Consider the following 13,104-nt stretch of genomic DNA (forward strand, 5'->3'; position numbering starts at 1 on the left):
ACTCCATAATTACTCCATGATAAGGATTGGTTTGTATCCCAATCCATTGCCTTGAGTTGTGTTTAGGTCTTCAACAAGAGTTTAGTTGTTCCTCCTTCAGAGGAGAAAGCTCATGCCATTTTTCCTGTAAGATTATATCTCCCCATCCACAAGCAGAAGGAAAATAAGTGTAATGGAGAGAACGAGAGAATGTACAGGAATTTTCTGTCATAGTTTGAGGAATGCTGTTGTTTTTTTTTTTCTTTTTCATATAATCATGTCTGTCTGGACTAAATGTGTAGTCAGAATTCTATAGACTTTAAGTATTTGATACACGTACTAATTTTTTTTCCCCTCTCTGCTAGAGTCTAATTCATACAGTGTTCTGCAGGAAAAGATGATTCTTGTACATTCCTTTGAAGCACAAAGCAATAAACTTCTGTAACAAAGTATACTCTGGCAATCTGACAGTGAAGTGCCCCATCAGCACAAATGGATAGGACATGAGTTTACCAGGCTAGCTTGCCATGGGCAAAGGGAAACGTGTCTTGTTGCAACAAGGCACAAGTTAATTTAAGCAGTCACAATAACACACTGCTGCACCACATCAGACAACTGAAAAGAATCATGCTGGTTGTTCAAAAGCCCAGAAGTAGAGTAAATTTCATGAGTTATTTTGTTTCTGGCAAATCTACCTGTTTCACAGCTGTAATTTTCACCACATCAAACTTCTCCGTCTTAACCAAAGTATTATTACTAATAAATGGGAATATGAAACGGATTATAGGTTAGGGAAAATTCTGTTTACAAAATATGTGTATTCAGAGTTCTCAATGTGAAGATGAAATGGCCACATCTACATGAAAAGCAAATTGACAGATTTAATCATATGTTTCCAAATCTGAATCCAGCATGAAGATTTTTTTAAAAAGAGTAATAACTTCTTACACCGCAATTCAGAATACATAAAACAACCTCTGCATTATTGTTGGATCTGAACCTCCCACAGCGCTTAACTTTGTGTGACCTTGTCCTATGAACATCTCTTTAATACTGCAAGTGCTAAAAATAATACAATTATAGCAGCAAACGCTTACCTAAAATAAGAGGGGCAGTTAGGAGACATTCTTTAAGGCTACCATTAGATGATACAAAGTGTTGTGGGAGCTTGCAAGCCTACCTGGTCAGCAAACGTTAGTTAAAGAGGAACTAGTTAAAAAAGAAACTGAATTAAACTCTTTGAACTCTTTGCTTTAGCAGGAATTTGGATTTGATGATCCCCAAAAGTCCATTCCAACCCCCACAGTTCTGTGGACCTGGAAATTCAGGAGCAAAAATAAAAATGTAGATTCTGAAGAGAACTTACAAGTATGAATAAGTGCTATCATAACACAACAGCAGCACAGCTAATACCTTCTGTAATATAACAAACAGTCATGAGAAGGGCTACTATTGTTACAAGATATGGATTATGTCAAGGACAGAGGGAAACTGTAGCAACGAGCACCTGAGCTAAATTCCTTCCTTTAAAGAACAAAGCAGAGCATCTGCAACTACAAAGGCTACAATTTCTAAGGATTACTGTATTTAATAATTGCCCTTCTTACAGTTAGTTCTGTCTTCATTAAAATGATTCAGTGCTATTATTTCAGATAGGTCTGTTTCTGTGTTTCTTCAATGTGTGTATGCACACACATGAGATGGGAAACCACAGAAAAATATGATTTACAACAAAGATTAGTGTTTTTCTTTAACCTGACATTCATCTTCCTCTCCCTTTGGAAAGTTGAAGCTATTTACTATGGCTGCTACCTGGCAATCTACATCTACAGATTTTCTCTGTGCTAGTCTGAAATCTTTCAGGCTGAATCAGGATGACGTGTCGATGTTCATGTGAGTTAAAGGCAATAGACCTACCATTCACAGCAATAATCCTAATATCTTTGAGATGAATACTCACATCTATTTACAGAATGCCACTTGTTCCACATTCTTTGTCACCATTTTGCAATACTCATTGTTTCTTTCGGTACTCTGAAAAGTCTCAGAATCAATTCAGCAAAGCATGCTATAATAATCATTACTGTTCTATATACAGTTTCCTTTACAGTAGCACATCAAATCTCTTCCTCAAACCAAGAAAAGGGGATTAAAGATGCCTATTGCAGAGGATGAGAGTGGCTTGAGAGACAGAGGAGACATGAAGGACTGAGAGGAATGGAGAACCAATGTGATAAAAACAAACAAACATACAAACAAAACACTGACCAGGGAGGCATATGAGATGAGTAGCGTGAAAAAAAAATAAAAAAAAAGCATGTAAGGGATAAGGCTAGGAACACAAAAGGCTGATCTGGAAGTTAGAGACAGGACTAAGGCTGCTGGAAAGTAGCAGACATGAGAGCTGCTTTGGAGATGCTTTCCTGGAAACATGTAAGTCTCAGCTTGACAAGGACATGGGTAACCTCATGTAAGGCCTTGCTTTCAACAACAGTTTGGACCAGATGTTTTCTAGATGTCCTTTTCAACCTCCACTTGCGTACAATTCCTTCTATTCTGCAGTAGAAAATGAGTATTGTTAGACTTTCTCAAAATCACATAAAAGAAGAATTTGGACCAAAGTTAGCATGCTACATGTCAGAATGGTCCTGAAAGCTTTTGATTGCACTACTTCCCCACTAAAAAGAAAGGTAGTGGATGATAGAGTGATGATACGATCATGAAAGACTCTGTTATACTAGATCATTAATTCCTTGAAACACCTTTGAGTTATTTCATAGTCACAAGTCATTAATCCTTTTTGGTTGTTGTTGTTGTAGCTGATACAGTATGAATGAGTAGTAGTATGAAGGAGGCAAATCAAAGCACTGTAAGAACACATTCCTTTTTTTTCAAATAATGTTTGGAAATAAATTTCTTCAGTATTCTTGGTGTCCATTGCCATTTTTATAGAATGAGACACCAGTTCTGTGTTCCCATGCAAGAAAAGCCTGTCAGCACAACTAATGGATGTCAGATGAATAAGCTTAGAAGAGCAAACAAGTGCACTGTCAAAACCATATCATCAACCCACATGACTATTCCTGGCAATATTACACACTCCACTGCCTCCAGTCACAGCTCAGGATAATCAGAATCTTTGTTCAGAGTCATCTGATGTTGCAAAAATTGACACAGCATAGCTAATAATCCACCACAATTCAGAAACTACAGTGGATTTTAAAAGGCAGCTTTATTTTCCTGCCTTCCATGTGAGGCAGATTAAATAATCAAAAAGACGGGGCTATCAGGTCATGATTTGTATGTTACAGCTGTCCAGTTAGAGTTGACAGACACTCTTTGCATGGCCTGCTGACAGATTAAAAGAAGCAGGGTAAGACTCTGAGAGCCAGAAATGGACGTTGAGGGAAAAAAAGATTGTGATAAAGAAAAAAAAACAAAGGCTGATGGATTAACTCACTAGAAATTGTAGCACTTCTACTCAAGCCAAGGATACAATCTTAAAACAAAAAAAATAAAAACAACACCACAAAAATAAAACAAGCAGAAGAAATTGGATGAGCATGTTACAGTTTTGAAGGAGGAACCAGAATAAAGTGTACATTTACTGTTCTACCTCAGAAAACTGGACTGTGTCTTCTTCAAGGTGGGAAACAAGCAAAGCAGAATGACAGGTGAGATACTGATGCATTCAGACTAATAATGAGGCTATTCTGTTCTTTAGGCATTTCCTTGACTCATGTTTATTTTTAATGCCATGTTGGAAGCTGTATGTCAGTTTCTGAAACCAACTGTTGCAGAACAATGTAATGAACTGAATGTAATGCTTAACCTATTTACGAGTATGCTTTCTTGTTTTTTTTTAATGAATTTTACAATATAGAATTCAAGGATGGCAGGGGATTATTTATAATTTTAATGTGAATGCAATTTCATTTTACAGGGAAAATTAATGAGGAATTTATCAGTTAAACTGCACCCTCAAAGTAAAACTTTCATTCATATTTTCATGTATATGTTTTTTATATTCAATGTTTTAATCACATATTTGTTCCTTCCATATGGTATTCCCTATTACTAATTAATATTTGATCTTTGTAAGCCAATGTATCCTTTAATTTCCAAAGGTTTCAAGTAGTAACTGACCAAAATATTTTTCATTCTGAAATAGCAAGTAGTAAAAATGGTTTGAGGTGTCTCAAAACCAATGTGAAAAAAGAATTTATCACTGACTCTCTTTATTCAGAGAAACTCACATCACTTAACATCATTCGATTATTTATTTTAACTTCATGCTTTGCATAAAATTGCACGTTCCTATACAATGGAAGATCACTAGCAATATGTGAAAGAAAAATGATATATTTTTTTTCAGTTAGGGCTGACCTGAATATCAGGGAACAGATGATAATTATAAATGATAAATACTAAATAGTGTTAAGTACTCCTGTGACCTCATTTATCTTTATAATAGTTTCTTGACAAATGTTTGCTGAGAGAGTAGAAACGTGTATCTATGAGAAGTACAGCTGGAATCCAAGCAATTGTAAACATAGATATTTTAAAGAACAAATATAAAGGTTGCTGAAAAAGTTCTGTTAACTGTTTTTTATGGAAATGCCTTTAAAGCTTGTCACTCTTTTGATAGTACTTTAACTTAATTCTTTTTAGGTAGTAAAACTTTAAAAGTAAAAATAAAAATGACTCTTCTGACATAAGATAGCTAAAAGTTATTACTACTGCACACAGAGGAACATTACAATTTAGTAATTTTAGAAACTTCACACAATTCCCTTCAATTACTTCTTTGCTGATAGCAAAACCTCCTGAAAGCGATTTATACTTAAAATAAAGCCATGAGCAGTACTTCACTTAAAGATGCTGGGAGCACTTATTTCACTCCATTGTATAAAAGTATTTCAGTAATACCTGTGATTTATTCATGCACTGTTAAAATTATGAATTATATTTATGCTATCTACATTATGGCTTATGAATGTACTGTATATGCTTTTTTTGTTGTTATTGACTTCTGTACTGTCAAAAGACAAATATTTTATAATAATCTCAAAGCATTATTGCTGCTTTCATTTGTGGTACAGGTAACTGGCTTCTGGTGCTGAGCATTGTCTTCACAGCACACATGGCTCACGGGTGTCCTCAAAAATGTCTATGCCATATGGCTTCAAAGACCACAGACTGCAAGAATAGAGGTTTTACTGAAATTCCTGCCCACTTACCACCTGAAACTCAGATACTGCTGTTGCAGAATAATCGCATTTGGAGAATCAACCAAAACGCATTCACTGGAACACCACTGCTGAAAATCTTAGACTTGTCTAATAATTCTCTCTCAAGTTTTGCACCAGGTGCTTTACAAAAATTACGGTACCTACAGGTTCTAAACCTAACTAGAAATTTGATTCATTATATAGAAAACAAGACCTTCAGTTTCCTCCCACACCTCAAAGAACTGGACTTGTCATCCAACAGCATTGTACGTTTGCCTGAGACTTTTGGAAACAGCACAGGGAATATTACATTACTGTCAGTGAAGCACAACAAGCTTCAGAAAATGGAAAGAGTTCTGCTGGAGTCACTTCCAAACCTGAAAGTTGTTCTTTTCAAGGATAATCCCTGGCTATGTAATTGCAATGTCTTTGGCCTGAAACTGTGGTTGGAGAGTTTTTTATACAGAGGTAAGGAATTATCCTTATTACATACGATGCACATGAGAACACAACCTTCCAAATGCAGATAACTGATCTTCACTACTATAGTGTACCAATTTTCCTCCTGCATCATGCTATCAAATAAACATACTAAAATACATTCCTATGCATAGCCCAGAATATAGGTGTGCTCATAATTACAGGTGGTCCACTAGAATCCTAGAGGATCATTTACACTGAGAGAGACTACAGTCTGCATGCATATATTCTAGAAATACATGTCTGTAGTGAATGTATATATATATATATATATATATATACATCCATATCTGTATCTACATATAAAACAAGCATAACTTGAGCACATGTACTTGTCTTAATACTACCAAAATGCTTTTGCTAGAAACCAACCTAACATCCAGAAGCTTTTTACCTGATGCATGAGACTAAGCATCAACACAGGTATCAGTACCAATTTAGAGAACTTGGGATTCTAATTTCTCTTCAAATTACAACTTGGTATTTCCTTATAAGAATACTTACCTAAAAATGTGTTTCATCTTATAGAAGCCTACTCTTGTCTGATATTACTTTCTAATTTGCTGTAGTACTAAATTTACTAGTAATATCCTGATTGATATACGGAATACCACCACCTGAGAAATTTTATATGTAAAGTAGTTTCATATTTTGTTCACGCTTGCTTTCAAATATGTTCTAGAGTTATGCTTTATAAAAAAGAACATGATCTAATTCTATGTATTTAAGAATTTGTTTTGCTTCCAGAGCTCCGAGAAACTTTACAATATTAAAAAAAAAGAAAACAAGCTTTTATCATTCCAAAGCATTTTATTCATATCCATTTTACTTACAATGAATGCAGGAAAGACTTTAAGCACTAAAGCAAATTTCTTTCTCCGGGAGGTATGTTCAGACTCTCAAAATTCAAAACAGCTCTGCAATTTACTTTTCTCTAAATCAAGCTTTGATGCTTGAACGTGATGAACTATCTATACCTGAAGGTAACATGGAACATGAGAAGATAGTCCATGTTGCCTGTGATGTACTGCAGCGTCAGAAGTCTGCAGGCTAGTTGGAAAACTATATTATCAACACAGGGACATAGAAAAAGTCTTCCAGGAGATAAACCCACTTCCAGAAATAATGTTTTAGAATAGACAAAAGCCTAAACTCCTCTCATCTTAATCTTAATATTTTGGGTGATAAGACATTACACTGTCCCGGGGCTTAAAGTTGCATTATGCAGGAGCTGTTTCCTGAAAGAAATTTCAGCGCGAGTTTTCAGCAGGACAACCTTCTATACTCATCTCTATCTTGGAATATCCTCAATATTTTTGGTGAAGTAGACTCCAGATTTTCATCTGAGTCCATTTTTATTCACTACTTCCTCAAATAAAATCTTTTAAGGATAAAAATTTCTGTGCCTTGATTTAACTAAAAGGTGGATTATTTCAGAGAAGAGGGCGAAAATTCAACTAACTTGATTAAGTTAAACTTTTTAAATATGTAAACATTGGTTTTGGCCTTGTTGACTCCTCAGCACACCATACTCCTAAGGATGTGATGTATGGCCTAATTAGAACTCTGAAAGCAACTCCCTGTGTGTGTTGCTCTACATGCTTAGGAACAACGGTGTGATTTACCAAGACTGAGGCTTCCTACTTCATTTCCCGTTTATACTAAAAACATACTTTGAGAGGCTGCAGAAGCTGGCTGTGAGCAATTATGAAGTTTACCACTTGAACAAGTAATAGATTGATTAATCTTAACTTCTTTAGAACTCTGAATATTTTCTTACCACAAACCTTGAAAACATTGTTCATGTACTCAACTTACTATACTTTCTCTTTATTTCATTATAACTAACGCATGATGTCAGAAGAATGATTATTTCACGGGTTATTTCAATCAAGTAAAATATGTTTGCTAATATATTTTTTTTTTTAATTTAGAAAAAGAAGTAATAATACAAATTTGAAAGCAATGAATTTGCTGTTAGCAATATCTCTTATTTTTATCTATGACATTACTTGCTCACATTTACTTGACTGCTGCTCTTTACTTTTGCATTTGTAACAATTTCTGATGAAAGTTATTACTTGCAAATAATTTCTTCTACAATTGTTAAAGTGCAATATTCTTACCTTTGATCTAACTGGAAAAAGAGAGAATCATAGAGAAGTTCAGGTTGGAAAAGACCTTCAAGATCATCAAGTCCAATCACAACCTAACCATACTACCTTAACTCTAGCAATTCACTGATAAATCATGTCCCTGAGCACCACATCCAAATGGTTTTTAAACACATTCAGGGATGGTGACCCAACTGCCTCCCTGGGGAGCCTATTCCAGTGCTTAATAACCCTTTTTGTAAAGTCTTTTCTAATAGCCAACTAAACTCACACTGGTGCAACTTGAGGCCATTTCCCCTCATCCTATCACCTGTCACCAGTTAGAAGAGACCAATCCCACTCTTACTGCAACCACCTTTCAGGTATTTGAAGAAAGCAATGTCTCCCCACAGCCTCCTCTTCCCCAGACTAAACAGCCCTAGTTCAATTAGTCACTCCTCCTAAGGCATATTCTCCAAGCCCTTCACCTGCCTTGTTGCCCTTTTTCTAGATATAGTTGGACATCTTTAAAGGTATAAAGTCAACACTGACTATAAATGTACCTTGAGTATCTGTAAACTCTACGTGAAGAGAATTCAGAAATCACAAAATATTAAGATCATAATCTGTTGGGTTTCTTTAATTTTTCTTTTCAGGAGGAATAAGTGATGGCATCATCTGTGCAACACCAGGGATTCGGAAGGGCAAGGACCTCCTCAAAGTTCCTTATGAACTGTTTGGGGCGTGCCCACTTACGACAGCTCATACTCATCTGGCCACCACTCATCACCACAGCTTTGAGCACAGGAGTTCTCTGAAGCACTCTCACCACAACGAACATGGGGAAAACAGCAGGCTAAGTTGTGAACCCAAACCAAAGCCGAGGCCTGTTAATTTGCGTCATGCAATTGCCACTGTAGTAATAACTGGAGTTGTCTGTGGAATTGTGTGTCTAATGATGTTGGCAGCTGCTGTTTATGGTTGTGCCTATGCTGCAATTACTGCTAAATACCACAGAGAACATTTGGCCCCTGCAAGACAGCATGGGACTCCTGAGGAAAAAGAGCCATTTGATAGCTCCTTGGCTTGAGTTACTTTTGTCTTTGGTTTCTTGAAAATAAAGAGCCCTCACCTCAGTTTAAAAGCTTGGAACCTAAATAGGTTTAATAGTTATGACTGCTTTTATTTTCTTTTTCACATTAAAGAAATTCTCTGTGTGTATATACATATATATATGTGTGTAGATATGTGTGTATATATATATATATATATATATATATATGTTCCATATATATGTTCCTTGAACTATACTTTAAGGTATATTTATGTAGCAGGATGCAACTTATTGCATATATCCGTACTTATATTTTGCTTTATATATTCTGAAGCCAAAATGTAAGGCTGAATGTGTAACAGAATGAAATTTTAACACAGTTATTTCCAAGTATTCCATTCTTCACTCCGAGCTTTTGATGTAATATTAGTACAATATACGAATAATGGTGTGCCTACACTTAGCACTCAACATGAGAGATTTTTGCAAAGAAAAACATAAATGATGAGAGTTTAAGATCTTAAAATATCTGGTATGTATTCAGAAATATAATTTATAATCAGTTTTAGAACTGGCCGGACTATACACTGATAACTTACAAAATTGTTGCAATGTTTCCAAATACTATTTCCCACCTCCTAATTTGCCCCCATTAAGGAGTTTAGAAAACAGGAAATAGCTTGTTAACATTTCATCTTTAAAGTACTTGCAAGGAAGAAGAGAGCTGAGAAATCATAGGAGGAGGAAGTAATGCTACACTATGTTTCAGGCTCTGAGATAAGCATGCACTGCATATAAGAAGAAACACTACCTGTTATCCAGTGGGATACATGCTTGCTAAAGACGTTTCCGAAACTCCTAAATCCAAGATCCACACAACCTCAGAACTACGGATGGAGTCCTGATCAGCGTGCTGCCCTTCAGTAAGGAGGATCACCTAGCTGCATGTTGGCACATTTTCAAAGAGAAAGCATCCAGCTGAATTAATTCAAAGGTCTGCCCTTTTTGCAGCTCTGTTCAGAGGATACCAGAGCAAAAACCACAGAAACCAATTTAAAACACAAAGAATACTTTGAATGTGCAGTAGTATTTTTCAAATAATTTGTAGAAATTATAGTCTCAAAACAACCAAAGTGATCAGCTACTTCATCTACCTTTTCTGAGACTAGATTGAGTAACGTCCAGTCTATTTGTGGCAAATGTTTGTCCAAGGTGTTTTTAAACCTTTACAATGACATGGATTAACAATCTGCCTAGGAAGTGGATGCAGCAATCGACTTTGCTTGTAGTCTGCAGATTTTTTCTTAGTATCTGCCCTAAACCTGCTTTGCTAAAAATATTGCTAGTGTATTTTAATGGCCAGAAGACTTGAGGACAGCAGCTGTCTCTCCAATAAGAATAAAACAAAGCTGTGCCATGGCATTCAGAGACCTCTGATCTTCTTTCAACAGACAGATTCACAGACCAAGTCTTATTAGAGCAACTTCAGCCCCAACTGAATAATGAGCTGTATGGCAGAAGTCATATAACCCTTGCTCTTATCTACTTAGTAATAATTGAAACGTAAATTTTAAAGCTCAATCCTGCATCTGCAGTTACTTTCATGTCCAGGAGAAATTAAGCATCTCAGTTTTAATGTAAATCCAGCACACAATGAAAACAATCAATTGCTTTCTTTTTTTTTTTTTTTTTTTTTTTGGTGGACACTACTACTACACCCTTGACATTATAGTTAGTCTGTTTTGTACTAAATAAATCAAGCTGTTTCAAAATTTCCCATAAGACCACATCTTTCAAACACTTTTTCTCCTGCATTCTCTGGAACCTTTTCAGTTTTTCTACATTTCTTTTTTTTTAATGTGGTGCTTTGGGCCAGGTATATTACTACAGCTGAGACATTATCAGCACGGAATCTGAGAATATTTATATTCAGGCTCTTTAAATCTGATCTCTTGATGATGTAATTCCAAAGTGAATGTGCTTCTCTTTTTTTTTTTTTTTTCAGTTGATATATTTTCTGAAGTTTAATGAACAATCTGTTTTCAGAGCAAAGTCATTCTAGTGTGGAGATCAACATTTATTACTCTTTTTATCAATTTAGCGGGATATTATTTTTCAAAGGAAAACATAACTTTTCAGATAGAGAAATAACTCAGGGAAGTATTTTACTGCCTATGGGCCAAAAAATTAGTTCAGAGCCAAGCCAAATAACAGTGCTTTCCTATGGTGACCACCTGAAATGAGTACACTTGCATTCATATGGCAGATCCTAAAATGAAAGCTAATAAACCTCTGACCTCCATGGAGATTGCAGCCACAGTGTTTTTAACAGCAATGTAACTCCCATTACAAATAAGTTTACACCTCTGACGTATTCAAACAAAGGAAGGATTCAATATTTCCCTGCCAGAAATAACCAGTACATCTTTGACTTTAAAAAATATTCTTATTAACAAAAACCTTTTAGGTTTTTTAAGAAATAAAGAAATAAAAGAAATAAAAAAAAATTAAAAAAAAAAAAAAGGAAAAGTGAGAGGAAGAGGTAATGAAGGGCACAACAACATTTAAAGGAACACTTTCCAAGTCAAATTTAAAATCCTTTGGGGATTTTTATGCACAAATAAGGCTGTGAATTGATATGGAGTTCAGCCAGAAAGCAAAGTATTTTGTATTTCTGTTTGTTCACTGTGCTGTGGGAGTACAGCAAGCCAATCCATGCAGAACCTGATTTATACTTTCAAAATAAATGTTCTTTAATAATAATAATAATAATAATAATAATAATAATAATAATACCACCCAAGAAATGTCTCATTTAACTTTGGCAAGACTATATAAATTTACAACTGTCTGCAGTTATCAAATTCCATTTATTTATGCAAAAAACAAACAAAAGAGAAACATATTGAATTGCTTGAATTAATCAATGTAAAAATATTTATTTTTCAGTAGAAGAAACAAACTAAAAAATAGATATAAAGGTGCAATTTTGTTGCCTATAACAAATTGTCCATAACGACTGTTGACTGTAACGTAGTAGACGGGATCTAGGGATTCCCCACAGAAGCATCCTTAATTTGTGAAGCTTAGCAGTGGACATCTGCTGCTGAAATAAGTTGTCTGCACAGCTTTATATTTCAGATAAAGGTTGCTGAGAAAGCTTTGTTATTTTTCCAGCAATCTAGTAAGTGGTATTATGGTAAGCACAGTATTTTTTTTTCTAATCTTCTTTCAGCAAAATAAAATTAAAAAAAAAAAAAAAATCAGGATACATTATTTGCCACAGTATTTGCAAAGGTAAAGAAAATATATTGTTTTATTCCTGAATATTATATAGAGATTAACAATATTACTATGTTTTCTGAAAAGCTGGCCTTCTAAAATGTCAATTTAGAAGAATTTAGAAATGACAATATGGTAATATTCTTTACAGGAATTGTCCTTAGAAACTACATCAAAAGAAATAAAGCTTAAATTGAAACATATTTGTTTGCCATATGTGCCTTTCCATTCAAAACTTGCAAAAAAAAAAAAAGTCTTCCCACGTCCTACCAAAATCAGGATCACTCTTCTTGAATATCAAAGTAGAGTTGAATGACATTACACACAGCTTATCATTAACAGCATTAACAATAAGCGACCAACTGTTGCCTACTAATAACCATTTATCTTTGCTGGCCCAAACACAAAGATGTGCAGGTTTTAGTTAAGCTTACAGAAAGCATGCTGAATTTTACAGCTTTGATCTTTGAACGTGGTTGAAAAGTGTCACAGTAATAACAATCACAAAAGGTCTCAATACGTCCTAGGCTTATATCATCTGAAATGTGACTGTACACTCCCCAGATGAGACAGGCAGCAACATCAGTCATCTGGATATGGCAGTAAGCCACAACAGGGGAGAAGGAGTAGGAACTGGAAATCCATAATAAACAAACCAGTGAAAGGCACAGTTGTCTCTGATTACTGAGGGATACCGCATAGTTTTACGGCTGTACACAATATAGGTATGAATTTTTGTGCAAGATTACCATCTCAGTTCAAGACAAAACAAACACACAGTAAAACTGCTAATGTTTTCAAATATTTTTACAGTGGGAAACGGATTAATTGATCCCCAGTACTTAAACTGGAGTTAACGTATTCATATACTACGTAACGGCAGAGAATCATTCAAAGTGCTTTTGAGTTTCATCCTTGTGCTGTGTTATTTGAATTTTTTAAAAGTACCTGACGTCTTTTCTGCTGTGTCATACTACAATCAAGG

The 13,104-nt window shown here is 35.1% G+C and overlaps 2 protein-coding genes across 2 annotated transcripts in view; one reads left to right on the plus strand and one right to left on the minus strand.

Moving 5' to 3' along the window:
* The window catches only part of CACNA2D3 (calcium voltage-gated channel auxiliary subunit alpha2delta 3), a 395,935-nt gene that overhangs the window by 61,512 nt on the left and 321,319 nt on the right, over positions 1-13,104 (minus strand). The gene's annotated exons all lie outside the window — the stretch shown is intronic.
* Positions 5,159-8,873, plus strand: LRTM1 (leucine rich repeats and transmembrane domains 1). Its single transcript, XM_042880304.1, has 2 exons — positions 5,159-5,678; positions 8,440-8,873. Exons 1-2 carry the CDS (start codon positions 5,159-5,161, stop codon positions 8,871-8,873), a joined length of 954 nt encoding a protein of 317 aa, XP_042736238.1.

This window comes from Lagopus leucura, unplaced genomic scaffold (genome assembly GCF_019238085.1).
Source record: "Lagopus leucura isolate 7727_CA_CO unplaced genomic scaffold, USGS_WTPT01 Super-Scaffold_100026, whole genome shotgun sequence".
Classification (NCBI taxonomy): Eukaryota; Metazoa; Chordata; class Aves; order Galliformes; family Phasianidae; genus Lagopus; species Lagopus leucura.

What these genes read in the sequence shown, in the direction of transcription:
- LRTM1 (XM_042880304.1), top strand. Translation starts at nt 5,159, where the DNA reads ATGGCTTCAAAGACCACAGACTGCAAGAATAGAGGTTTTACTGAAATT. An exon ending in GGAGAGTTTTTTATACAGAG is followed by an intron (nt 5,679 to 8,439) that starts GTAAGGAATTAT and finishes TTTTCTTTTCAG; the next exon opens with GAGGAATAAGTGATGGCATC.